Below are 26,154 nucleotides of genomic sequence, written 5' to 3' on the forward strand. Positions count from 1 at the left end.
TAAGAGCATCGTCAGCAGCTTTTTTCATACCATTTAGATGTGTAACGGTTATTTGATTCATATGTTCTTTTCCCACTTTTCGACCGTATGAATAATCAAATAGTAAGTATAAAAACGTGGTAATAGTTGTTAGGAATGGATTACGAGAGTTTGTTGTACAACAAAGAAAAATTATTACTGGAATGAAGTACATTAAACAGGTTGGTATGCAATAAGAAACTCAGAATTTCTTAAGCATTAGACATGTAAAATATATCGTTTAGCTACATCCACATGCATGCATAAACCAGTTCTTAGCTCGAGTCCTCTTTAGGTTCTCCATAAATATAAACAATTCTTCTAGCCATATTTCTTTTCTGTAAATAATCTTAGATATATCAACTATGATATTCTTTTACCTACATAATGAGTTATAAAAATTTTTGTTTGAGGTCTGGTACTGTTCTGAGTATGTACGAAGAATAGATTGTTATTATTATATTTGTTGATAAACGTAATAGAAAACCACTAATATTAATGTTACTTCATGATACACTCTTAAAAATTCGTAATTAACGGCCACAACTATAACTCCATTACTTATTCTCTCGTTGGCCATTCAGCTGTACGTAGTCTAATATATCTAATTTTCTCGCTATTTTCTTGGCAATTGTGTGTACTGTTGATGAGGATTGTAATTATCACAATCTTTTTAATTAGTGGCATTGCTCTTGATATGTTTTGTATTTAGATACATTCTGTCTTTGTTACGTTTCATCCATATTGCTCTTATTTTTTCACTATACATAGTTTCTTGGACGATTCAGTGAACTAATCTTAAATATTTGTCATATTCATTTTACTCTTTCTTTATTTATATCCTTTCATGTCCATATACCAATATTCCTTGACTTTATTGCAAATTCGATTTGAATACAAAGATTATAAGGTATATCAACTATTTGTTAGCAATTCCTTCCATATCATTTTTGGAGTATTTTGTACATTCCTCTTGTATTTCAAAAAAAAAATATCTATTTCATATTTCTCGTTTTAAAATAAATCTTAAAACTTAAATCCTTACAGACTATTAATTGAAACACGAGCTTTTAGTACGCGACATTATTATTAATATAATGTGCCTTCTCAAAATACTTTCGTAATTTGTAAGTCTTGACATTGTGAACCCACACTATGACGAAGACACAAGCATCTAGTCTCTTGTCGGTAATTTAGTTTAGATCGTAGATTCTGATAAAATGGTTTTCGTGTCTGTTGCTTCTGTGTACATTCTTGATTCCTATAGCAAAACTAAAAAAAACTCCTAATTAGAAATGAGAGAGGAGTTAATGATGAATGTTTGTGTTATATTTATCAACTACATTCAGTGACATAGTAACTTGACTACCTAGTAAATATTATTTTATCTGAAAAATGTTTTTAATCCAATATGAGATTAGATATTGATCATTATCAGTTGAATATAACTTTTTTTTGTAATTATTTTACTGGTGTAGTACTTGACGAACCACCTTATTTCTTTATTAGAATACAGAATTTATTCGAGTACAGTGATCTGTAGAAAATTGAGATGGTTTTTTCGAAGAATGTGGAGAGCCAGAGGTACAAAATTACTGAGCACCTTAACAGTCATCCAAGAACATTACCTAAGGTTAGTACAGAGTAGGTGCGACGAGTCTGTATAACACCTTCACCTTAAGATTTATTGTACAATTTGGCGTTGTTTACCGTTCCGATGGCAAAAGGTCCATTATATTTTCCTATGCGGTGCGTTATTGGTTTAAAACCCTTTTTACAAGTGTGGAGTATATATTCCATTGTCTAATGGTAGAAGTGATATGTTCTAACAGGAAATTTCTCGATGCTCCGGAGATTATTATTCATAGGGATATATTTTTATCAGTTCGAAATATATAGCGTTTTGTTTCAGCTGGTTGAGTATGAAAAGAAGGACTGTAGTTGTTCTTGGATCATTCACTACGATCTAATTTTTGAGGGCTGGTTGGGAAACCGCAGAATTAATCCAATAATGAGGGTTACTCCTCATCTTTGGCCAACTGATTCATCGCACTGGTTTGCCGAGTAATCCAGATTTATCAGATATCCATACAAGGTTGACTTGATTATTTAGTGTGAATAACTCTTGCATTTGTCAACTGCAGAAGAGTTTGCACACGGAAAGGTCTTTTGAAAATGAAGAGTTTCCAATCAAATGAGTTTTTTCATACATTATTAATTAACATAATATTAAAGTGACAATCAAAAGTTAAAACCAGCTTGTCAACTCTTCAATATTATCTATCAAAAATTAATCTGCTCAAAATTCACAAGCTTGGCAAGGTATTATTAAGGCAATTTAGTTTTTACAGTGTACTTTAGATCTCCAAGGGTCTCCCTCTGGGTCAGTTGTGATGAAAGATTATTAGTAACAAGAAGTATGTTAACTTTAAATATCACTAACCGTTCCAGAAAAACGTACTCAGTTGATGCTTTCTTCAACTCTGGAACAAGGAAGAACATTAATTAACATTTTCATAGTGAATTCCAGTTCCGCTTACACTTGCAAGTTAAAGAGTATGTTTAGACCTGAACGTTCGATTCATTAAAAAAGTTTGTGGGGAGGTTATTCCCACCCGATTAGAGTGAAATTTCAATCATCTACATATTATAAGATACTTGTGTATACCAAACATTATCCAAATTAATTGAATTTTATTGTGGGTTTGGGTTTCTTTCAATTGGTTATCAAAAATTTAAGCAATAATTTTGAAAATACAATATACACTGGAGCGCTCAGGGGTGTTGATCTCGGAAAATGGTTAGAGTAAATGAATTTTTTTGGTTGAAGTGACATTTTCATTATACTATAACTTGCGGAATTTTTTTGTGATTCCAATTGTTTCATTATTAAATTTAAAAAAGTACTATACCTTAAAAATTTTTGATAAACTCGTGGAAAATCTTATTATGGATTGAAAGAAAAACATTGGATGAAATATCAGTACAATTTGTCAGTGTTTGTAAAATCAAATTAGTTTAAAAAACTGCTTTATATATATTGTATACATAATCAATTCGGAACAAATTATACGAAATTAAGATTAATATCTCAATCATGATACGAACTTTTCAAACCTAAATACATAGTTAAACCGGAAAGTCAATGTAGTAATTAACTAAAACATATTTTGTCAGTAATTTCTTACTATTAGCGTTATAATTGTCGAGAGTTCTAGCGGGCATAATTAGTTGTATAAAAATACTTAATTCATATGGCTATTGAAGAAGGATAAATTAAATATTCTTGAAAAGGAAAAACCTTATATATTAATAAAATAACCGATAAAATTTACTTTTTGTCAGTCGTTAAATTAACAGACAAAAATTATCATTACAAACTTTATCTCAAAAAGAAATTGATTATATAATTTTATTATATGCTTGGGTTGCTACTTAATCGAGATAAATAAAAACAAATATTCATAATTGGATATGGCTCCTATGGTTTTTCAAAATATTTTCCAGTAAGATCAATACACTTTGCATGTGAACTATTTGTCGTTTTTCCATTCCGATTAAGGTACCTCCAAAACATGATTTGAGTTCATCAATCGCTTCTTCAGGTGTAGAAAAACTTTATCCTCTCAAATTATTTTTGATCTGCGAGAATAAGAAGAAATAATTGGGTGCCTAACTGTACGGCGGATGACCCATCAATTCGATGTTGTGACTGTTACAAAATTGATGCATGAGAGCACGCATTGTGGTGGTGGAGAATGATTCGTCTCCTACGACTGGTTTTCCTGATCCATACAGTCGATTGTTACTTGGTTTCTAATTCATATGCATAGATACATAATTCTTCGCCTGTAAAGATCTTACAGACGTCTTTTGAAGCTCCGGGATCAATTTTTTTCAGCATTTGTTTGCACCAATCGACACGAGCTTTTTCTTGAATGATTGTAATAGTATACGGTATCCAACGTGAATAAACCTTTTTGAGAGCTAAATGTTCTTGCAATATTGAATGTATGCGAGTGGAACTAATACCCAAGTATGTTTTAATCGGTATGTCACATGACGATCTTGCAAATCAGTTCACGCACATCATTAAAGTTTTCTGGTACAACAGCCGATTAAGGACGACCGTCACGAAATTCATCCTGTAGCGAAGTACGACCTCGATTGAATTCGGAAAACCAGCGAAACACAGTGGATCGAGATGATGCTTCTTCACCAAAAGTTGATCGGCACACTGCTGTTGGTTCAATTCACGTCGGAAGTCATTGAAAATCATCACACGAAAATGTTCATTTAATTCCATTTGTTGACGAAGATAATCTTTCAAGTATCTGTGAAAAACTCAATTAACACTCGTGTGATAACACATTCTGAGTATGTTCACTTTAAAAAAATTGTCAAACTTTATGATGGATGTGTCAGATTTGACATATTCAGTGTTGCTATGAATAAAAACTTGAGTAGCAGCCCTCGAATTAATAAATATATTCATTATTGAAAGTGGAAGGCGGAAATAGGTGAAGGAAGACTAAATATAGAAAGGTAATATTGAATATATAACGAAGATTAAAGGGGTAAGAAAGAAACAAACGAGTTGATCAAATCGGAGAGAGGAAAATAGAATTGAAGACAATAAAAGTTGTGATCAATAGATATGGAAATTGTGTACTCAAAAATTCGTTGTTATCTGTTATGAATTTTCCTTCCAACATACAAATTTATTGCAAAATCATTCTAATTGAATTTTTTGATTCCTAGTAAATCAAATTAATTGTCGTCTTAACCTTCCAATAGTCGTACTGATACAGTAAAGGATAAGTAATTTACAGCGCAATATAATTAGAGTAAATATCAATATTACACTAACTGTAAAATGATTTATTCACATAAAATAATATAAATTCTATTTGAAATATTACCAATCAATATTTGACAGTAAACTGGTTTAAAGTTATGAAAAATTTTCGAATCTTAAACTTGTATTTGTAGTTAGAGAGAGAAAAAGGTTCGTTGGATTGTTTGTGATTTGGATAAATATAATTTAGGTTTGGCCCTGATATAGGAAAAATTTTCCTCTGCAGAGGCTAGAATTGTAGTGGATTCCGAAGAGTAGTATAGTATAGACTGAAATGGAAAGAACAAAAAAATATTTGACGGAACAAACAGCTTTACGGAGAGTACGTAGATTTTTAAAAAATTTAAATAAGCGGGACTTGTGAACAGGCTGCAGGACAACTGCAAAGAACCTGCAATAACGACTCAGAGGGATTAAGGAGGAGGGGTCACCTAATGTCGATAGAGGAATTGTCAAGGAAAGCAAGGTAGTTTTCAGAGAGATCTTCTCGTAGACCATCGCTAGCAACTGAAAACGGGGGATAGGAAAGTGTCCTCTTGGTCATTTGTACTTCGAAGTGCAGAGATTTAGTAGGAGGTAGATAAGAGCTTATTAAAGGAAATTTCGAAATAGAAATATGAATTTTCTCTCATTATGATGTTACGAATTTCATGACAAGCTTCGTTATTTTATTCTTCCATTTGGCAGTCGAATTCAATCGATGGAGGACAATAATTTCTCTTGGGAAATACCCTGTTAGTTGAGTTCCAGGAATTACCAGGAACTCAACCTTTCTTTTGCTTTATTTTTCATCCGGTATTCTTGACAAACGTAAACCAAAGTTTATAGGTTTATAGTTTTTATAGGATTGATATAGATAAGTTTTATCTAATTTAATTGCACAGCCATTGTATACCACAAACTTATATTGAAGGTTCATAAATCCTTTTTTAAAATTAAAAAAAAACATGTCCCGTCATAATGTTAACCTTGCGAGTCATGAAATAACTTGACTTCTGTAATTACTCGCTAGTCTTAAGATTTAAAGCCTATGAATAATTGTACCTCATTAATATACGATATATGGAAGCAATAACGTTTTGTTTCACCTCTTTGAATGCCAGCGTTTGTAGTATAGTAGCAGATAACCTGTCGAGTCGACGTTAGATAACGATTCTTATCTGTCTTATACCTCAAGCTACCAAAGTTTTTCGTTGTATCAGAAGCAATTGGGTTCATTAAAAAAATAGGAATAAATGCTGTAATAATTTATTTACCACTCAAGTGTATCAAATGACAAAAATGAAGGTTAGTGAAACGGTTTTTGTCTTTTTATGTCATGTACAATAGACAACTCTCTTCTCATATCCAACCAACGATAAGTGTCGATTTCACAATATGATCCATTTCTATAATGATCTTTAATAAACTTGTCTGTTGTTAAGTTATTCATGAAATGTACCAGGGATTCCAAGGCAAAGTTTTAGTTTAGTTACATGATGTAATGAATTTTATATCTTAAATAGTGACAGGCACAGAGCTTTAATTTTTCTAAACATTAAAACATAAGGAAAACAAAGATTTCTCTGAGTTGATTAAGCATTTTTTTAACCATATGAATATCGTTGGTGCAAAGACTTTTACCTAACTATCATGGTAACAGTTCTAAAGAATGATGTACAACTATGAGTATATCTCAAAGAGGCGATTACAGCAAAGAACAGTTTTTGAGAAGCGTGATGAAAAACATTAAAGAAAATTAAGAGAAATAATAGAAATTTAGCAGATATCGTATTATCAACGTTGTCATATTTCCTCACAACGAACTGGTGATTTTAAACTATACACTATACAAGCAACAGAGAAAAGGTTTCTTTGTGTCAATATGTAACTATTTATGGAATCATGATTCACTACTAATCACTTAAAACTAAACAACAATCGGATGGAGAGGTTATGTCCTCTGTAGTTTGGGATATTGGATGGATTATTTGTAAAAACAATTGATAAACAAGTGACTATATCAATAGTCACTTGTTAATTGATATCATTTGAAGGAGAAAACCAGAAAGAAACTCTTGTACAGAAGAAACAATTCACCATGATAATACACAATATCACAAATAGATAAAATGATGAAATTCAATGAACTCAACTACTGGCTGCTTTCTGACCTTGAAACAATGCTTATTTTGGGGCTAAATAAAATCTTTCCATAGAAGTTATATACTTAATACACTTCTACTATCACAACACCCACAATAAAAGTTACTGACGCACATTTTGATAACTAAATTGCCGTCTTCACAGTCTTAAGGTAGATGCTCGCTAGACAGTGTAATTGTGAATGTTGGAGTAGTGGTAGTAGTTAGTATAGTTTTAGTTAAGAATTACATAGAAATGTTAGAAAGGCGTTATCCTAATTACATCTATCTCGGAGGAAATTAAATAAAATGAAATGAAAATAGGTCTGATTATTTGTATACATGAAGATATTACATTGACTATTTCCTTCGAAAAATTTAAGCCAACCAAAAAGTTGTAATATTTTATGTTTACCTAGCAACGATCAAATTTCAGCGATAATACTGCACTAGTGCAAATTATCGATAATTTGCACTAGTGCCAAATTTTCGTCTAGTATTAATAAACATCATTTGGTTTTAATTTTATATTTTAAGAAAAGGAACAATTATTGTTTATTTTAAATTAAATTTTTCTCAGGAAATAGTCTGCCAAAATGCCCTCTCGTGCATGTCAAATTGTCTCATAATTTCCTCTCGTGCGCATTCGCGCACTCGAGAAAATTAAATTATCGACAATTTGACATGCACTCGGGACATTAATATTGAAAACAGACATAATTTTACTGATATTAGTATTAGAAAAATATATAACAAGGATATGTGACATTTTGGCAGTAGCTGCCATTTATATAGAAAAATCTATCATTGATGGCTTAATAGTAAGTTTATTGGGGACAAATAAGGAGGCGTCCTCATCTTTTTCCTACTGTTTAAAAATATTAATAATAAACGAAATGATTCCGTCAAGAAAAGTTTAATAACCCTCGAAAAATTTTTTCATATTGAATAATATCATGATATACTCAGTAGATTTAGCGAAGAGTTTAATAAAAATTTCATTGCAGATTATGACGAACTTCAAACTAAACTCTATACAACTCAATAAATTGTCGAAATTAATAGAGAACTTCAAAATTTCCTATACCGAAAAACGTCAGCAATTATCAAATTAATCTTGTGTATGGAATTTAATTATGATTATGTTGTTTTATTCATAATCTGTAATCGCCCTGTGGAGAATACAATGCATGTAATTTAATTCATGGAAAATGTTTCACTACGTATTTAGACCAAAAATTTGAATGATTAGTTCTAGAGAGGAATTACAATCTTGTTAGTACATTCATTAAAAATCAGTTTACATCACTATCTCCACTCAAATATTGTTATCTACATTATGATAGGTAAAAATATCCAATTGTACTGTACATGTTATAAAATGTTTGTTTTAAGTAGCACACATAATATTTTGCCTATGGAAAATATTTTCGTACTCGAAGATTTGATGATATTGAGAGAAATTTGTTTTTTCCTAGCCAAAATAACTTATTCGAGGGAAAAACGGAAAATAAAACGAAAAACGCATATTTTGTTCATTTATTCATATACAGTTATCAGTCCAAATGTTCTAATGCGAATAATAGCTCCCATTACTAATAGGAATAAGTAGAATACAAGTATAACATGGTGTCAGGCAGGGTGATACGCTATCAACTTTCCTGTTCATAGTTTCCCATCGAAAAGGAAATAAGTGATATTGGAATGATAAGCACTGAAAGAATACAGTTTATCACATATTCAAATGAGTAGAGATTAGAAGAAAGAAGGCTAAGATTTAATTATGAGAAATCAATGCGTACACAAAATAAAAATAACAAAGTTAGAGATAAGCGATTTCAAGTTTAAATAAGTTGAGAAATTTAAATATATGGAAACCATAATGCATAAAAGCTGTAATATACTGAGACAGTACCTCTGCATGTATACGAAAGAAATATGTGTGTATACAAAATAAATTATTTATAACGACTTTGTTTAATATTTTTCCATGTGCAAATCATGAATTCATAATATGAATTTTCATATAATCCTATCACAAGTTTCTGAATACGATCCTGATTTCCTACAATAATATCTGCAGTGAAAGCTGCATTTAAACTAAAAGGGAGGTTTTTGTTCCCTAAAATGGGCCGATTCGCAGTCTATCATTAACCGAGTTGCCGATGTGTAGACAACTTGTCTTAAATTGTTCCCAAAATGATACTTATTGTCACAATAGTACAAGTAGTCCCAAAGTGTCTGTTTCAGGATGTAAGGGACATTGATACTCTTAAAACTCCCCGTATCTCGAATACAATTGTATCCAGTTTACTGAAAATGAGGCTTATGAGAAGAATAAAGACGGAAATACGGTTTGTCTGAATCTACTTATTGTTATATTCTGTAATGTGTTGGATGCTATTATAAATTACAACGTTATTGTAGATAAATGTATTAATTATGAGGATTATTTTTGAAATAATTATTTAATTGAATATTGTTTTTTAATATAATTTACGTGTTTACCTCTTCTATTTACAAAAACTCTACCAACAATTAGTAAACAACCCAATTTGAGAGAGAACTTTAGCTTCTTTTGAACATCCACACAATTCTGTCATACTCGATGATATCTCGGGGATAATCCATAACAGTAGCTTTATAGCTTCAACTTCATTCTTATTATCATTCATAAGTCCATCAGTTGATTTATACTGATTACAAAACGTTCCTTACAATTTCAAACCCTGAAGGCACATCTACCTCTCCGTTAATTGATCACTGACCGTTTTCTCAACCACTAACTTCAAGACCTATCTTGTTAAGATTATTTCGTAAGATCCACCAGAGCATTCCACCACAAAACGTCTATAATTAGTTAAAGATTGAAGTTTTGTGAATACATCGAATCTATTATTATATATTTATTCTTATTATATTAGTTTCAGTTTTCATGCGTATCCTGAAACATCCGAAGATGTAAAAAGCAACAAGTTTTGTTCGTTAATTATCAGTATGAAATTTTGCTCGATTAATACAAAGAAATTTAATATAGTTTTGTATCGATTATATCTGGTGGAATGTTTGAAGAGCCGTGTAAAAAACAAAGATATACTTTTAATAGGTTTAATCCTGAGAACATCATGGAAAAATGATCTATAAATCTTTCAAGACTTTTCGGTAGCTAACATTTTATTGATAAAATATTATTAACTGGAATTAGTTTTTTTGATTTATAGAGACCATCATTATGTGAAAGAGAAACGTAGAATTATTCTCTTCAGAATGAACTAGTCAGCTCATTCAATAAACGTAGTAACTAACCCACACACTAAACAGAAGGATATATCAAAATGACAGTTTGTACTAGGCTTTCTTCTCTTCAAACTAAATAACTATTTCAATTTTTGATAAAAAACTATTCTTATTGAACAAGAAGTTTAAGGTTAGTATATTTAAGTTCCCTTTCTCATCTAAAATCAATCAATCAAATTGATAGGTTAAAAATTACTGGATAAAAAGTTGAGAGTATTAACTATTGCGAGGATGGTCTCAGAAGTACCTGGCCTAAAAACATATATTTATTTTTCAACATAATCTTCTTTAAGCTCCATAGACTTTTTCAAGCGATGTTTAATCATCTAGCTCCTCAAAATAGCCCATCTATTGCAGACATCACCTCTTTATTTTAGAAAATATTTGTCGAGCCAAGTCTGGGGGAAGAAAATAATCCGAGGGGGCTAAATCTGACGAATAGAGTGCAAGAGGTACCAATTCAAACTTTAATTTGTGTGTGAGCTGGTGCATTGTCTTGATAAAAGAACACTTTCTTCTTAGCCAAACGTTGCAATTATTTCTCATAATACTCGCTGTTGATATTTTTTCAAGACAGTCAATCAAAATTATCCCACCGCCATCCCAAAAAACCGACGCCATGACCTTGCATGCAGATGGAATGGTCTTTGCCTTCTTTGGAGCTCATTCTCCTTTTTCAGTTCATTGTTTTGATTGTTCTTTTGTTTAGGGTGTGAAGTGATAAACCCTCGTTCTATTTATGGTTATGAAACGGCGCAAAAATTCGGCTTTATTTCTGAGAAACATTGCCAAACACTCGATGGAAACATTTTCACGACGCTGATTTTGTTCCATTTTAAGAATTTTTCCATATGTTTACAAATTCACTGAAAACGTCACTGTTGATAGCTACCAAACCAATACAAAACAACGTAGCGTCTTCAATCTTGAAACATTTGCTGTATAGATTGTTTACTTTTTAATACAGTGGTATTTTCCAAGCAACTATTCATAAATGCATATGGAATCATGTACAAGAAGGATAAATTCAAATGGCCAAGAGCCGTGAACACGCCAGATATAATTCTCGTTGTACTTTCCACACAGTCAATCAAATCAAAACGTTTTTAGATAGAAAACAAGAAAATTAAATAAGAGAATATTTGTGTTTCCAAGAAAACCAGCAAATCGTGTCTGTTTTACTATAGTTTTCAAATACACGAGAAATAAAACTCTCGTTTCCTACTTTCCGAAATACAAAAAAATCTGTTTTATTGATATTAAGCATGTATGTTTTCCTAAATAACTTTTTCCTGAACACGGAAAAGAAACCTGAAATCATTTCATTCTTTAAAGAACAAATTTGTTGAAAAGCTTTGCTCTACTTATAATGCTAGGAAATCTATAAGAAGGTGGTCGATTTTGCTTTTTTAGAATATTATGAACTGAAATGTATGTGGAAATTAAAAAGTTTGCAAACGTATAATCCTCAACAAGGTACACGTTTTATTCTTGGAACGTCATCCAAAACTAATTTGTTACAACTGTCTCGCTGTTGGCAGGATTGAATATCAGAATATTTCAATCAGTATCCAAATGGTCTTGGGTACTTTTTCAATTAAAATTCATGATAATGTTGGGAAAGCTTTTCCAAATAACAGAAGTTCAAGAAATTTTTGAAAATTATTTGAAACTCCAAAAATTTGATTATTATTATTAATATGAGTGATAATGATTTCGTATATTTACATGTTTATGAGAATGAAGAGATAGATATCATCAATACTATCCCAGATATACAACTGAGATATTTGCTGCTAGTTGACTATAAAAATGGCGAAATACCAATAACCATTCTCGAAATACTTTCTAATATAGTCCGGATAACATTCAAGAAGATATACTATTGTAATAACAATAGGAAAAGTTTTTATGTTTTGTCGATGTTGCTAAGATGAGAACTGAAATTTCTAGCTGAAGAATTAGGTTAATGATTAAATTGATCAACAAAATATTGCAGATTAAGTAATTATCCAGATAAATTGTCCCAATACTTTTTCTTAAGATTAATCATTTTTCAGAACTAATTCTCAACCATAAGCATGGTTACACTATACAAAAATGTATAGGGAGTTTTAACGCAAAACAATTTAGTGAATTTACTGAGCAAAATAATTTAATTCAGATTGAGAAAATCACAAAAGATTTCATAAAGTTCACTAAACGACAATAACAAATTTCATTAATAATTTTACTATACAATTTTGTAATTTTTTTCAAATATTTATCAAAAGTTTTCTATGCAATGTTGTAACTACACCACTTAATTAAACTACACTCAGTCCGAGAATCTTAACACTTCACTTAACAATAAAAAACCCATCATTTTCTAACAAGCTATTATATTTTAGATAGAAGGATATCGTTGTGATTCATTTTAGTTTCATTTTAATTCGAAATCTTTCTTCTAAATCAAAAAATTACTAAAGAGGCTTAAGTATCCTAGACTCAAGCATAAATTCAAACGGCGTGGTTAGCACCATCTGTCCAGTGTTTCTATCAAAGAACTTTTATGTATTTTTACGATAAAGCATAGTAACTCAAAATACTAAGAAATTTTTAAAATATGCAAAAATTTTCATTGAAAAATTGAAACAGTTTAGTATAATTACTTTCTGTGTAAGATTTATACTTGAAAGATTGTAAAATCGCATGTCATATCAGTAAATTTTCTCAATTTTCCAAGAAACTCACTCAAATTGCATAATAATTTTAATTCGTATACCCTGATTAGTAATTTTAGTCATCATATTAACTACAACTAACAAAAATTTTTTACAGTCTACGCTACACATGTACATATGTATAATGTATAATATAAAATGACTTTAATATTGAATGATATTTTTGAGAATTTGAGCTGAAAAAAACCCAGACACGAGCAACATTTTACTGCAATTTACTTGTGTACATTCGATCTACTATAGTTTTTCCTAACTGTTTAATAAGTTAGTCTCCACCCAGCTCCTACTTCTACTTACCAATGTTTATATCGCCAAATTAAAGTGTGATTTTGTAATCAAACGAGTCCAGAAGAAAATATTAAAGCTTTTAATGATGTATTGGTCCCAATTCAATACACTAATTTCACCTGCACCAGAAAATCTCTTCAATACTACCTGTTACAGCTATAAAGGGACCGGAAACAGTAACTGTTTTCTGTACACATCTACAACTAAGCAGCATTATGAAAATATACGACAATTCTGGAAAATCAACTAGACTAAAAGGTGAAGAAGCAACATGAAAATAACAAGTCGAAAAAGTTTAAGACTACGACATTCTATTGAAATTAAATAAAACAGATCGTTAAGTGGGAGTCATGAAAAAATACTCATAGATAGTATGGAAATTAGGCGGAGCCCAACGACAATTTTGAGAGAAATTGTGATTTTTAGGGAAAAAATAGCAATTTTTATAGTTAATTACTAGATCTACAACTTTGGCTTAAACGGTTTTTTCATAAAACTAATGGTCCCAAAAACTAATGGGATCAATGAGGTCCTCTCATATTTATCACTCTTTAACTTTAGCATCTTGTGAATTTGTGCCTTCTCTGCATATCTACCGATAAATGAATCAACATTCGAGTTGCGTTACTTGTATGATCTTTCATTTTTATAACGCCATAAGTAATGGAAACTTCTTAATGGATAACCAGCAAAAAACCTATCAAGAATATAACAAAAACTATTATATCATAAATGCAATTCTTACAAATAGCTATTGCATTTGTTAATGCGGTAAACCTGTACTGCTTTCACAAGTAGAACAAAAAACAAAATTCATTATTAGCATTTCTTATTCAAAACACATTAATGGTGATAAAAAAATCTTTATAAATGACTAGTAATTAATTTTATTACTATTATATCATAGTGTCAGTCAGATATTGAAACAAACCTAAATATATGTTACATACCATCAAAATACCATATAAATCGGAATTTTCAAACATCAATTAACTATAGTGGAAAAGGCAGGCATCTGAGTAAATATGTGATGAATAAATTAAGTGTCAAATGTATAATTCTTGTGCATAAAATATTATTTTATATTTTAATCAATCATTATATTGAAGAGAAATTATTGGTAGGTCTTATGGAAATCCTGCCCCGTTGATAAATGTCAATAAGTTTCAAACACAATTTATATTGGAATTTGCGCATGACCTCGCTAAAATGATTAGAAAATTGTTTGAGATTTGTGAGATGTTATTAGATGCCATGCGCAGGATAGCGACCTCATCTGCTGAAACACCGACAAGTGCCCTTTGCTCTACTGGAAGCTCTAAGACAATGATGATAAACAGAAGCCATGATAGAATTTGAACAGGTCTGTGTTTGCTCAGAGGAGCGATTAAGAGCTATATAAATAAACATTATTTCTTGCGTTGACGACAATTGATGAAAACTAACATTTTTGCCTCTCGTTGCATAGACCAGATTTCGTTCTCAGTAATAATTGAAAGTTTGACTCAGACATGGCACGAATTGTACCTAGAGGGTAGTTTTATTCATAACATCGAACGGATAGTGAACAAAATTGATTGCAAACAGCATAATTATTACATAAACTAATTTGTTAGTTATTATTACTGTTCTGTAATTGATCTTTTGTGTACAATAATTCTGACACAAATTATAATTGAAAATTGTGATGAAACTGTTACATTCTTCATGAACACTGCAAATTGTTTTTATTTTTATGAATCCATCCCGACGAATTAAAAACGACGTTTCATCTAATTGATATCAAAACCACGTAATTTTTATTACTGCTAACGCATACGCGGCTTCTGTTTACTGACATTGTTAAATGCGTTTGAATGCATGATTAATTATAATATGCATACTTATTTCAAAGAAATGTTGTAAATAAAGACAACATTTGAATTCATCCGGTGGAAATGCAATAAACAATGTCTTTTAGAGAATCGTATGATGAATCGCTTTACAAATATGTTGAATTTTAAGTCGGTATCGGTAATAAAATCCTCTAAGAACAATAGTAATTTGAATTAAGCTCTAACGGGGATCGGAATACCAACATTGTAGTCAGTTTATATGTTGAAATTGCAAAATATGTGAACAAAGTTTTTATTGTTACAGGTGAATAGGCCGCTCACGATGAAAAAAGAAGGAATTCAAACTCGTAACCGGAAACTATCATCCAAAAGTAAAAAGAAGAAGTCAGGAGCGTCCTGTTTGTCTTTGGGAGGAATGATGGGTGATATGATGAAACCGTTAGACGGTACTAAAGGTGCTTTTGGTGGCGGTTTTGGCGCTGGAATGGGTGGTGGACACCCGCATCTTAATGCTGCACTTCATCCTCATCACGCCATGACACATTGGCATCAGTATCAGCATACACAAGGCTTTGTTTCGGGACCACCTCCACCCGCGCCACCATCCGCTGCCTCTTATCATCACCATATGAGCTCATTAAGTGCAGCTGGATTAGGACTGACATCAAATGGAATGGTGAGTACGATGAAAATAGTGAAATCTCAATGTCTGTAATACAAAGTTGAAAAATTCTGATGTACCTCTAAATCAAAATATGGTATGTGGTTCTAAAGATATAATATTAAGTAATCGGTGTACATTGAACTTTTCAAATTTAAATTATTTAACAAATGCAAGCCTCAATTTTGCGTTTTGAGCTCAGAATTTCTGTTATGTGGAATGATAACAAACGAGACTGATTGCTTTTAGGATCTCCCACAATGATCTCTGGTCTTATGAATCAAGAATGAAATTTTGCCATCGGGGATTTATAGGCTCAAATTCTCCAATTCAAATAAAATTCAATTACTTTTGAAAATCATTCTAAATCAAAATACATTAACAAAACAAGATAATAAATCTGTTTTCTTATAATTACAACTTGCACGTAATAAAAATGACATCAAATCGATAATGTTGCGAGCTCTTGCATGAATCAATCAATTGAACGCGCATGCTTTTGATGAAGAAATATTGCGTCTTGCTTTGCATTACACGTTGTATGGCATCATGTTAAGTAGCCTTTAACATCAATTTGAGTAAAATATTTGTAGCATATTGTGCATCTCAGTGGAGGTGTGCGTTGAACGATTTCTGATTGGTCGACTATGATATCATTTTGTTTGTTCTTATTATTATGTATATTTAAGAATTTTTGAGTTTTTCTTAGTTTATATCACTCGTTCTTTTAACTGTCTCACATATTTTAAGTTTAGTTCTGGTAGCATATTTATAGATTCCATTAGATGGCAACTCACCCAACAAATTAGTTTCATGTGGTTTATGTGAGGCTCACGTTTTGTGTTTTGTCTCTACTGACATATATGTTAGAGGTGAAGCTGTATCCTCTCTGTAAACACAACATGAACAGCTCTAATTGTTTTCTTTGTTGGTAACCTATTCAATTATTCGAAAGAAGGGAATAATTTGATGAGTGCGTAACTACTCTTCTTAAATTATATATTTTTAAGTTTTCGAAGAAAGAAGTTGGTTTCCATATGCGATATTCAGAAGGCGTGGAATCATCTCTATATTAAGACTCATTCATATCAATCCGATAGATAAACACATTTGAATAACTCATTTTGATCTTTATTGTTGTGGTCATCTTCTTTTCATATAATTTCTTCTAGACTTTGCTCGGTGTGACAACAATGTATAAGGAAAAAAATCACAAACTTCTGTGATATTCCACGATCCCCAGATTTGGAGAAAAAATCTGTGTTGTAACTAATTCAAAAGAGAGTATATGTGTTAGTGAAGTGAAGTATTATGGCAAAATCAGAGCTTACTTTTCGTGGGTGCTATCTTCAGAAAAGTAAAATATTGGGTAGAGTTCAAATGAGGCAGTACAAACTTTCAAGACGAACATAAATTGACAACTCTTAAAATAATGGAGAAAATCTAAAAAGTGGTACTGGGTGATGAGCGACTGAAAGTACGAGAATTAGCAGACATACAAGACGTCTGAAAGAATGCGGTACGTCGCATATTATCTGACAATTTTGGTATCATGAAAATGTGTATAAGATGGGTGCCCTGTTTGCTTCAACTACTCCAAACATAATGTCGTGAAAATATATCAATTCATTATTTAGTAACAAGGACTGTTTCATCTGCAGGCAGAGTTATGCTGTCAGTTTTTTGGGATACTAGTAGAATAATTGAATATACAAAAAAAAATACAAAAACGATCAGAGGCGGTTATTATGCAACAGTATTGTAAAGTTTGAGTACAGATATTAAAGAACATTTGCTGATCTCAATGCACTAGCTTACAAATCTTTTATTATGATGGTCAATCGTTTGCAGAGTTACCCCTCAAGATTATTTTCTTTTCTGGAATATTTTCCATCGATGTGATGTCGATAGTTATTAGTTAGTCTTAGAAACAAATATGGTGTATAAAATTTCTTGGTCATCGGTGGGAAAAGTGATAGATATGAAGGGTACGTTCGTTAGATTATTTCGTTGGTGGGATTATTCTAGAATTAGCCTCGTATAGAAAATTTCTAATAGGATAATAAAAAAATATTATAATAATATACCCTTTTTAAGGCAATATTATTTACCATATAATAAATAAACTGTTCTAAAATAGATAAGGACATTTTTTAGGAACTCTTTATCTGCACCACCAGGAAAATTTTTAATCTATTTCTTTCCTCTCAAAAAATGTTAATAGTTTTTATTTTATTTTATTAGTATAACATTAATTTTTAGTGATATGTATTTTCTTTTGTTTCAGACCAGTTGGCGATCGGAATATACGTGATAAGGCACGTTAAACGATTTTTAAGGAATTTATTTATAAACGTCTTATGTAGATATAGACTAAGATCAAAAAATATAAAAAGAACCTTAAACAATGAACATTCTAAACTGGTCAATATATCTCTGTGTATTTGTATTCAATTAAATATATATTTTGTGAAATATTATGATGGTACTCTTTCATAGGATAATTTCATCGACCACATCTGAATATTAGCTTCGAGTATTACTCATAATTTACACAAGTAGCATTAGAAAGGAAGGTATGAAAAATATGAGTCAATATTCTTGAGGACTTTCTTGATAAGTACACATTTTTTTGAGAAATGCTTGCATGAATTTCACGATTTCTATCGATTAATCAATATAATAAAAAAATTAAGTTTATTACAGTTACTTTAAACAGAAATATTCAGTTTATGAGACCGATTGAAATATTTTGTGAGAAATTACCATATCAGCGATCTGTGACCAGTTTGTATATGTATAAAAATTTAAGTACAAAATCGAACTCTGTAATGTAATGTAAATATCATGTAGTTTGTCAAGTAGAGATTTTTAATACAAGTGATGATATAAAAAAATTAAAAACATGTGCAATCTTCACGTTGGAATATTATGTTTGTGAGAGTGAGATGATTCGCGGAAATTTTGCTAGGATTGTTCATCAAAATTTCAAATATCATATGTATAAGCAAAAATCGATCTATTTTCATTACATCAAAATCATTAGTTTTTTTGTTTTTCTCCAGATTAAAATTTCCTATCAAGCCGAACTATGACTCATTTTCTTCGTTATTTTGTGAGTTATGAATTAAATTATACAAATGAAGTGTAAAGTGCCTTTTGTTTAAAGACTCAGTTGGAATTTGTAAAATAATTATTGTCATAAGAAATTTCTTGGTAGATCAAAACCAAAACCTAACCACAATTATTGGCGATTTCCTAGTGAATATTTAATATTAACGCTATTGAATATTTATTATAACGTTTTGAATTCTGATGAATAATCCATGTTTAGATAATGATAGACTGCAAATAATGTAAATAAATTTTTGATTCTGATAAAAGCCGACCAACAGTTCTATGCAATTCACGTTTATGTGTATATTCATTGTAAAACCTTTAGATTTAAATAAATATTCTCGGTATTAATTTTGAATCAGTTTTCATGAATGAAGTTTTGGAAAATTGGAATTATAGTCGGTACATGAATAGTGGCAAGAAAAATTTATCGTATATAAACTGTGAAGGAATTTCGTTCGGTTTTGATTATTGAGGTTATTTTCTTATTGAAAAAAAGAATGTACAGAGTTTTTGAGAAAATAAATAAAATGGTTTTTTTTACTGGTATTCCTCTCCATTCTTTCATACCATCTTATTTGTGGGTATATACTCACACACATTTTTATATTAAAATCGAAACAATATTTGTTTCCCATAATAATGAGCAAATGGAAGACCAAGACTATTTTTTGGTTTTATTATTATCAAGAATAGGAAAAGAGATTCGTTATGAAATTTATTATTACGAATTAAAGCTTGTCTTGAAGATTCCAATATATGTGTGGAAAACCAAGACCCGGATGGTGCTTTTGACAAATATAGAGACGATAAACATTTCTCTATGTGTCGACTCAAAATTTTTAACTCTAAAAATAAAAATAAGCTGGAGCTCTTGAGTCGTTGGTAACATTCATACTAAAGACACTGTTTACATTACCACTACACTGACACTCACAATTGCACTGTTTGACGCGCGTTTCGATAACAAGAAACTGAGGTTAAACAGTTTTGCACTGATCGGGCTTGGTCTTTGTCTTGCTAATCTTAAGCTGGTCTTGGTTTTTTTAATGTGTTTCCTGGAAGATAATTTTAATTTCAAAGAAATCATGTCAAACTCAAATAACTTAGGATGTATGAAATACAACTTAAATCAATGAAGGAGTAAATTTAGAAAACAAAAAAGAAATTTTTAGTTTGACCTCAAGGTTGCTGTTTCAGAGATAATTTTCTCATTTCATCGATATTTCCTTCTATACTAGGCCTGGAAGGAGAGTGTGATGACAATATCTGTAGAATTCGGTGGGTATATCAGTAACTCAGATTTGAATTTATTTTTGCTATCGTTGTCAAAGAGTTGTGGATTGCTTCCGCTGCCTCATCGTAATTTTGTTCTCAGACAATTATTGCCTTCTTAAAAGGGCTTCTACCGAGCCCAGTGACTGTTTCGTTTTAATTCATATAAATTGAGGTAAAATTAAATTTCATGCATCGTCACATATCGACTCCTGAACCAATTCAAATAATGAGGAAGCGCGATATTTGAATATAAGCTTTCTCATATCCAATTGCTCAGGTGCTTTGTGATTTGCCATCATTTCCAGGACTTTTAATTTAATCTTCTGTCTTAGTTTACCATTTGCACTTGTACATGCACGTTTAAATTTCGCATACTAGTGGTTGATTTTTGTGGTTAAGAATCCCCTTTTCAATGCTTGATTAACATACGGATTACTTTTTTACCAATGAAAAATTGTAGCAAACTATTTGATGAATTGGTATAAACAAAGAATTATTGCTATTTTTATAGAAATTATGATGCAGAAAATAACTAAACTACTAATGATAAAAGTTTATTTCTGGTATGATTGTTAGTTTATTGATTGAAGATCTACTGCTACTGTTGCCATTTTATGTCATTTTGAAAGTGTCACATAAGTGATTTGTTCAATATGGAAGGTTTAAGGATCACTTATATTGTAAATATATCTTCAAATGAAGTTGTAATCGATTTGAAATGAGTACCGAGAACATAAATGCCATGTTCATATTATACAGTATTTTTGTTAAATTGATTATTTATTGTTTTTTTCCAAGGCGGTTTTTCTTGAATCAGTTTTGCAAATCGACATAGATTTAATTAAAATTGTGAAAATTTAAAGTTTGTAAATAAAAAGAAATTGATGTATGTAATAAATAATAACGCTCTTTGTGTGATATATTAAAGATATTTAAACATTTATCTAGATTTTTTTTATTTTCCCGAATTCCTTTATGATTACAGCAGTCATTTTTGGTAGTGACTATTTTGATTAACGAGTAGGTACACTTGTAGTATTACTAATATCAATCCTCATCATTTCTACTTCAAATGATATAAATTGCAAATAATTTTTTACATTCGCGCCAGCACTGATGCCCTCGTTCACATAAAGCAGCAATAACCAAATTCAACCAGAACCAGGATAGAGACAACACTAACAAATCTCAAAATGCCTGAAATGAAATAGGGGCAAATTTTTTCTTCTATCATGCAAATGAAATGTTCGAATACGAAAACTATTTTTTAGTTTTGTGGAATGACATTTCTAATTGGTCCCAATAGGATCCACCATCGAACTCGACCTCAAACTCTAACATAACGTGAACGAGAGCGCCAGCGTTGGTGTGAACGTAAATCCAGAAATTGTAGGAAGAATTAAAAACATTTGAAAGCTAAATAAGGTCAAATTCAATCTAAAGATATAATAGGTTTGTTCCAACCTGCTAATTTGTATTGTAAGCGTATAAAAGGTATTTTCTGCGCAATCTCTAGCTATGCATGGTTCTGGTAACAGTACTTGCTATCAACGAAGTATAGTTCACAAGTTAGCTGGAACACAACACAGAACCATTCATATAACGGTAACTGCCCGGTTGGAACAAGTAATCTCTATTGCGCAGAATCGTCACCATACCAAGGACAGTTTTGTGATGGGTTGGAACAAACCTAATATTAGTTAATTGGAGCAATAAATTCAACGAATAGTAATAATATATTGAATGTATAAGTGGGAAAAATCACATATTTTTCGAGAACACAGAAGTTTGTTACTACAAATCATTCTTTCGCGTGTCCTAAACTGTAGGTACTTTTTCTAATGATGTCTTATTTTATATATTCAAAGCAAAGTTTATAATGAAAATAGATATTATAATAATTCTTTTCTATATTTCACTTGAATCTATGAGTAACAGTTGAATCGACACATTTTGGTAATTGAATAATAGCCGAGGTCGTAGTTGATGGGCAAACGTACTGAACTTCCCACAGCATTATTCAGGTTCTGGTGGCGCTGGAGACTGAACCGATTCTACTATACTTTTTCATAGTTTACTATATTATCAATATAAATTCAACAACTTTGCTGAATTTCCAAATCTCATTGCGTTTTATAGTTAAAAGATATGATCTTGAATTACAAAGATGTACTTCGAAAACAGTAATCTGTATTTAATTCTTGATTTATGATTGAAAAAATTTCGCTAATCTTTTGCCATGATGCTAAATTTATTTATTATTGCAGGCTCCTTTCGTTGTAAACGTACGGAAGTGATGAGACAAATTATGAGCTGGTTTGATGAGCGCTAGTCTTAGGTTCGATATCTATATTTACTAAATACACAAATATACTAACAAAACAATATGCCCAAAAATATATACAAAAGATGAAATTAAACGGAGTCGTAAGTGTTGAATCTCTAAGAGCAGCGTAGTTCCGCTGAGATGTAGGCGTTCGAGATATATTCGTTTCGCTGTCCTGAGGAAAACTTATAGCTCAATCCAACCTGGGTTCGTGTACTAAAAGGAATGGCTGTCATGTAACAATGTGGAGGGTAAAATTTTTTATTATATATTTTTTATTATATATATATATATATATATATATATATATATATATATATATATATATATATTGCGAAAACTGTTATTAGAAATATCATACGGTAATTTCCAAGTCTCGTTTATATAATAAAATAATAATAATGTAATAAAAAAACACAAGTGATTAACTTGGAGTAGTTATATATATTTTGTTATTTTATTTTAACATATTTAGCTCATGCGGTTATAATAGCGAACAAATTGAAATGTAATGATATTTTAATCGATATTAATTATCTATTTTTACTATTTTGAGTGCCTCTTCTAATATCTATTTTATTCCAATTGTTTATAAGCTGTGATTTATTTGGAAGTGAAAAGAATAAATAAATACACGGCTGCTTCCTCTTATTAATTAGAATTAAAATTCAAATTAATTATTCATTTGAACACCGCAAGAGGAAATGAAACGATGTGGGTGGATTTTTCGAGTTTTACGTCATCCATGAACGCTTACACTTACGCATAATGAAGTATTAAAAAGAGGAAATATCGAGGAAAAAATTAGAAACTTACAATAAAAAATCACAAGTTATAGTTACTTTGATCTCGTTGGAGATGCCGTTGATAAAAAATATGTATTTATCAAGAAGGCACGAATTTCTTTGTAAGTAGTTGTTAACTGAAAAAAATAGTTAAAAAAAATTGGATTTAATTTAGTTTTTATTATGCCTTTTCATACTGTAATAATCAAAACTATAGTTGTGGCAATAAAATATCAAAGTATACCCTTTTTCTATCTTTTGAATATCATTATCGGGAAATCAATTAACTGAGAATTGTGGTATCGTAATGCACATAACCAAACGCATCTATATCTACTGTGACAACCGATAAGCTCTTGGGGTACTAGTATCGAGGTTATAATTTCAAAGGTGGTACAATACTGTATCAAGAAAATTCTAAAACTGTCAACAAACAACTCTATGACTTTTGTGTGGATCCATAGACACTCTGGTGTCAGGAAAAATGAAACGGCAGCAAAAATTTTTGTAACGAGTACGCTACCAGTCTCCCCAATCCCCGTATATTATGATGTCAACACGGGTCTAGTGAACAAAAAACGACACAACAAAACTCATAAAACTGGCGGGACTCTCTAACTCTAAATAAATCACACCATAAATAAATATTCATCATCGGATTGATTAATGGTATACGGCAAAAAACCTCAAGATACTGGGCATCAGGCAAGATTCTCAATGTCCAAGCGGCAAGAGAAAGGAGAAAAAGTCATCTCCACCTATAATTCAAATGCACTCCTCTCTGGGATGTGTATGAGAAGATACGTAGCAGAATACATTGAGGAGACAGTTATGCATAGACCTCTTTGCTTACTACACGAAGCAGGTCTCCATAATCTGAAATCTAGTTCATATATTGTTCTTCCTAGTATCCGCGCACAATGGATGCATTACCTAGCGCTCAGCTTTATCAGAATCCATTTCATCGTGAATACCAAACTGGACAAAGACTGTGTTTTTATTATACGAGGTGTGGCTATTCATTAAGTACTAAAAAGCCTACTCTTTCGAATGCGATGTCTACCGTGTCTGTAGACAAATCAGCGCAACTTTGGCCTTCATTTGAATAGGGACTATTTTTTGTTGTATGTAAAAATATAGAGCAACAGATTGTTCTGAAATTTAACATAAAACCTGGAATGACTGAAAATGAAACTTAAAATTTATTGTAACAAATTCATAGCAATAAATGTTTGTCGTGTCCACATGTCAAAAAACGGATGAATTTATTGAATTCATTAATCTTGTTCGATCTGACCGTTGCGTCGGCTAAGTATTTGACCGATTGCTCAACCTATAGGAATTGATAAAGAATGTGTGCGGAAAATTTTAACATGCGAGAACTATGTGCAAAATTGGTGCCTCATTCCGCACTATCCATCAAGATGTTCCTAGTTAAGCACAACATACCAGTGCTAGACTACCGACCTTATTCTCCGGATCTTGCACTGTACCTTTTTACTAAAATCAAATCTCCATCAAAAGGAACAATATTTGAATATGTTGAAGAAAAGCGGCGCTCAGCCTGAAGGAACTGGTAGAAAAAAGCTTCCTGCACTGAAACAATGGAAGATTTGCATCGAGCGATTAGCGATAGAAGGGTGTATATATTGAAGGCGATAATATATAAATATAGATAATATCAAAATAAAATATTTTATATGACGAGTCTCATCATTTCAAAACGACGTATACCGTTACACGATTTGAGTACAACAACGTTTAAAATCCAATTGAATAACTCTGGTGGTGTTTCCCGATCCAGCATGATATCTATATAGTAGTATGTTTGGACCAGGATGTTTATTTTCACATAGTTCGCCGGCATTAATTGATGATAAAGTACGTTGGAACTTAGGGAACCGTTGGTGCTATTCAAACTGAAGCACACTTTTTACATTACCACTACACTAACACTCACAATTATACTATCTGACCAGAGACTGAAGACAGCTTTCAAAATCTGTGAAAACCTTGACAAAAATTTATATAGAGTGTTGATCTATTCCCTAGTTTTATTTTGAAAACAGGAAAAAATCTTTTGAAATTGATCGATTAACTGAAAACAACTAACTAATTATGAATATGTTGGTAAACTATTTTAATTATTTTTTATAATACTTGTTCAAAAGTATAATGCATGCCTTCAAAAACTTATAAAACTAAGAGTATATTAAAAATTTAAAACAAGTTAGAGTGTTATGAAATACTGAAGAAACTCCATAAAAATTTTATACCAACAAATGCAGTCCCTGCAGCCCCACACTAGCCCTTAATGTTTTTTTTCTATATCAAGTAAGATCGAACAAAAAATCGTATTTATTTCAAATTCTATACTATTTGTTTTATTGATACAAAACTTTGTTACCTAATGAAATCTATACAGATTCGTTTGGTAAACAGTTAACGTAGAACGTTGTAGTTCTTGTAACTATTAAACGTTAATTCAGACAACAATAGACACCTGTGATATTACTCTTAAAATTCTTTTGAGTTAAACATACATTCCTGCGAAAACTATATGAAAAAACATTGTCCTTGATACTTGAATCGTTTATATTCAAAAGACGTACACCTTTTAAAACAAATAATCATATATTATTTATGCGTCATTGCGGTATTTTCTGGAACTACTATTGAAGCATCATTAAATTTCGTCACACACAAAGTGTATCTCGTCGAATTAGGCGAAATAAAGTCTCTCTCGAACTACAGGCATAAATAAATATATAATCGTTATGAACTTAATAATATACAAGGTGACTGAATCTTTTCGTTAAACATTTGATATAATTAGGGTTACCAG

The 26,154-nt window shown here is 31.1% G+C and overlaps 1 protein-coding gene across 2 annotated transcripts in view; it reads left to right on the forward strand.

Annotated features, from left to right (window-relative positions):
• LOC130444408 (GATA-binding factor C) overlaps window positions 1–21,139 on the forward strand; it is a 168,794-nt gene extending 147,655 nt beyond the window's left edge. For both annotated transcript variants that reach the window (XM_056779527.1, XM_056779529.1), the window contains exons 6-7: window positions 15,447–15,818; window positions 18,091–21,139. In XM_056779527.1, coding sequence (XP_056635505.1) covers window positions 15,447–15,818; window positions 18,091–18,117 — 399 coding nt within the window. In that variant the 3' untranslated portion in view covers window positions 18,118–21,139. The remainder of the gene's footprint in view (window positions 1–15,446; window positions 15,819–18,090) is intronic.
• Window positions 21,140–26,154: the final 5,015 nt, after the last annotated feature.

The sequence above is a fragment of the Diorhabda sublineata genome, chromosome 5 (assembly GCF_026230105.1).
Source record: "Diorhabda sublineata isolate icDioSubl1.1 chromosome 5, icDioSubl1.1, whole genome shotgun sequence".
Lineage (NCBI taxonomy): Eukaryota > Metazoa > Arthropoda > Insecta > Coleoptera > Chrysomelidae > Diorhabda > Diorhabda sublineata.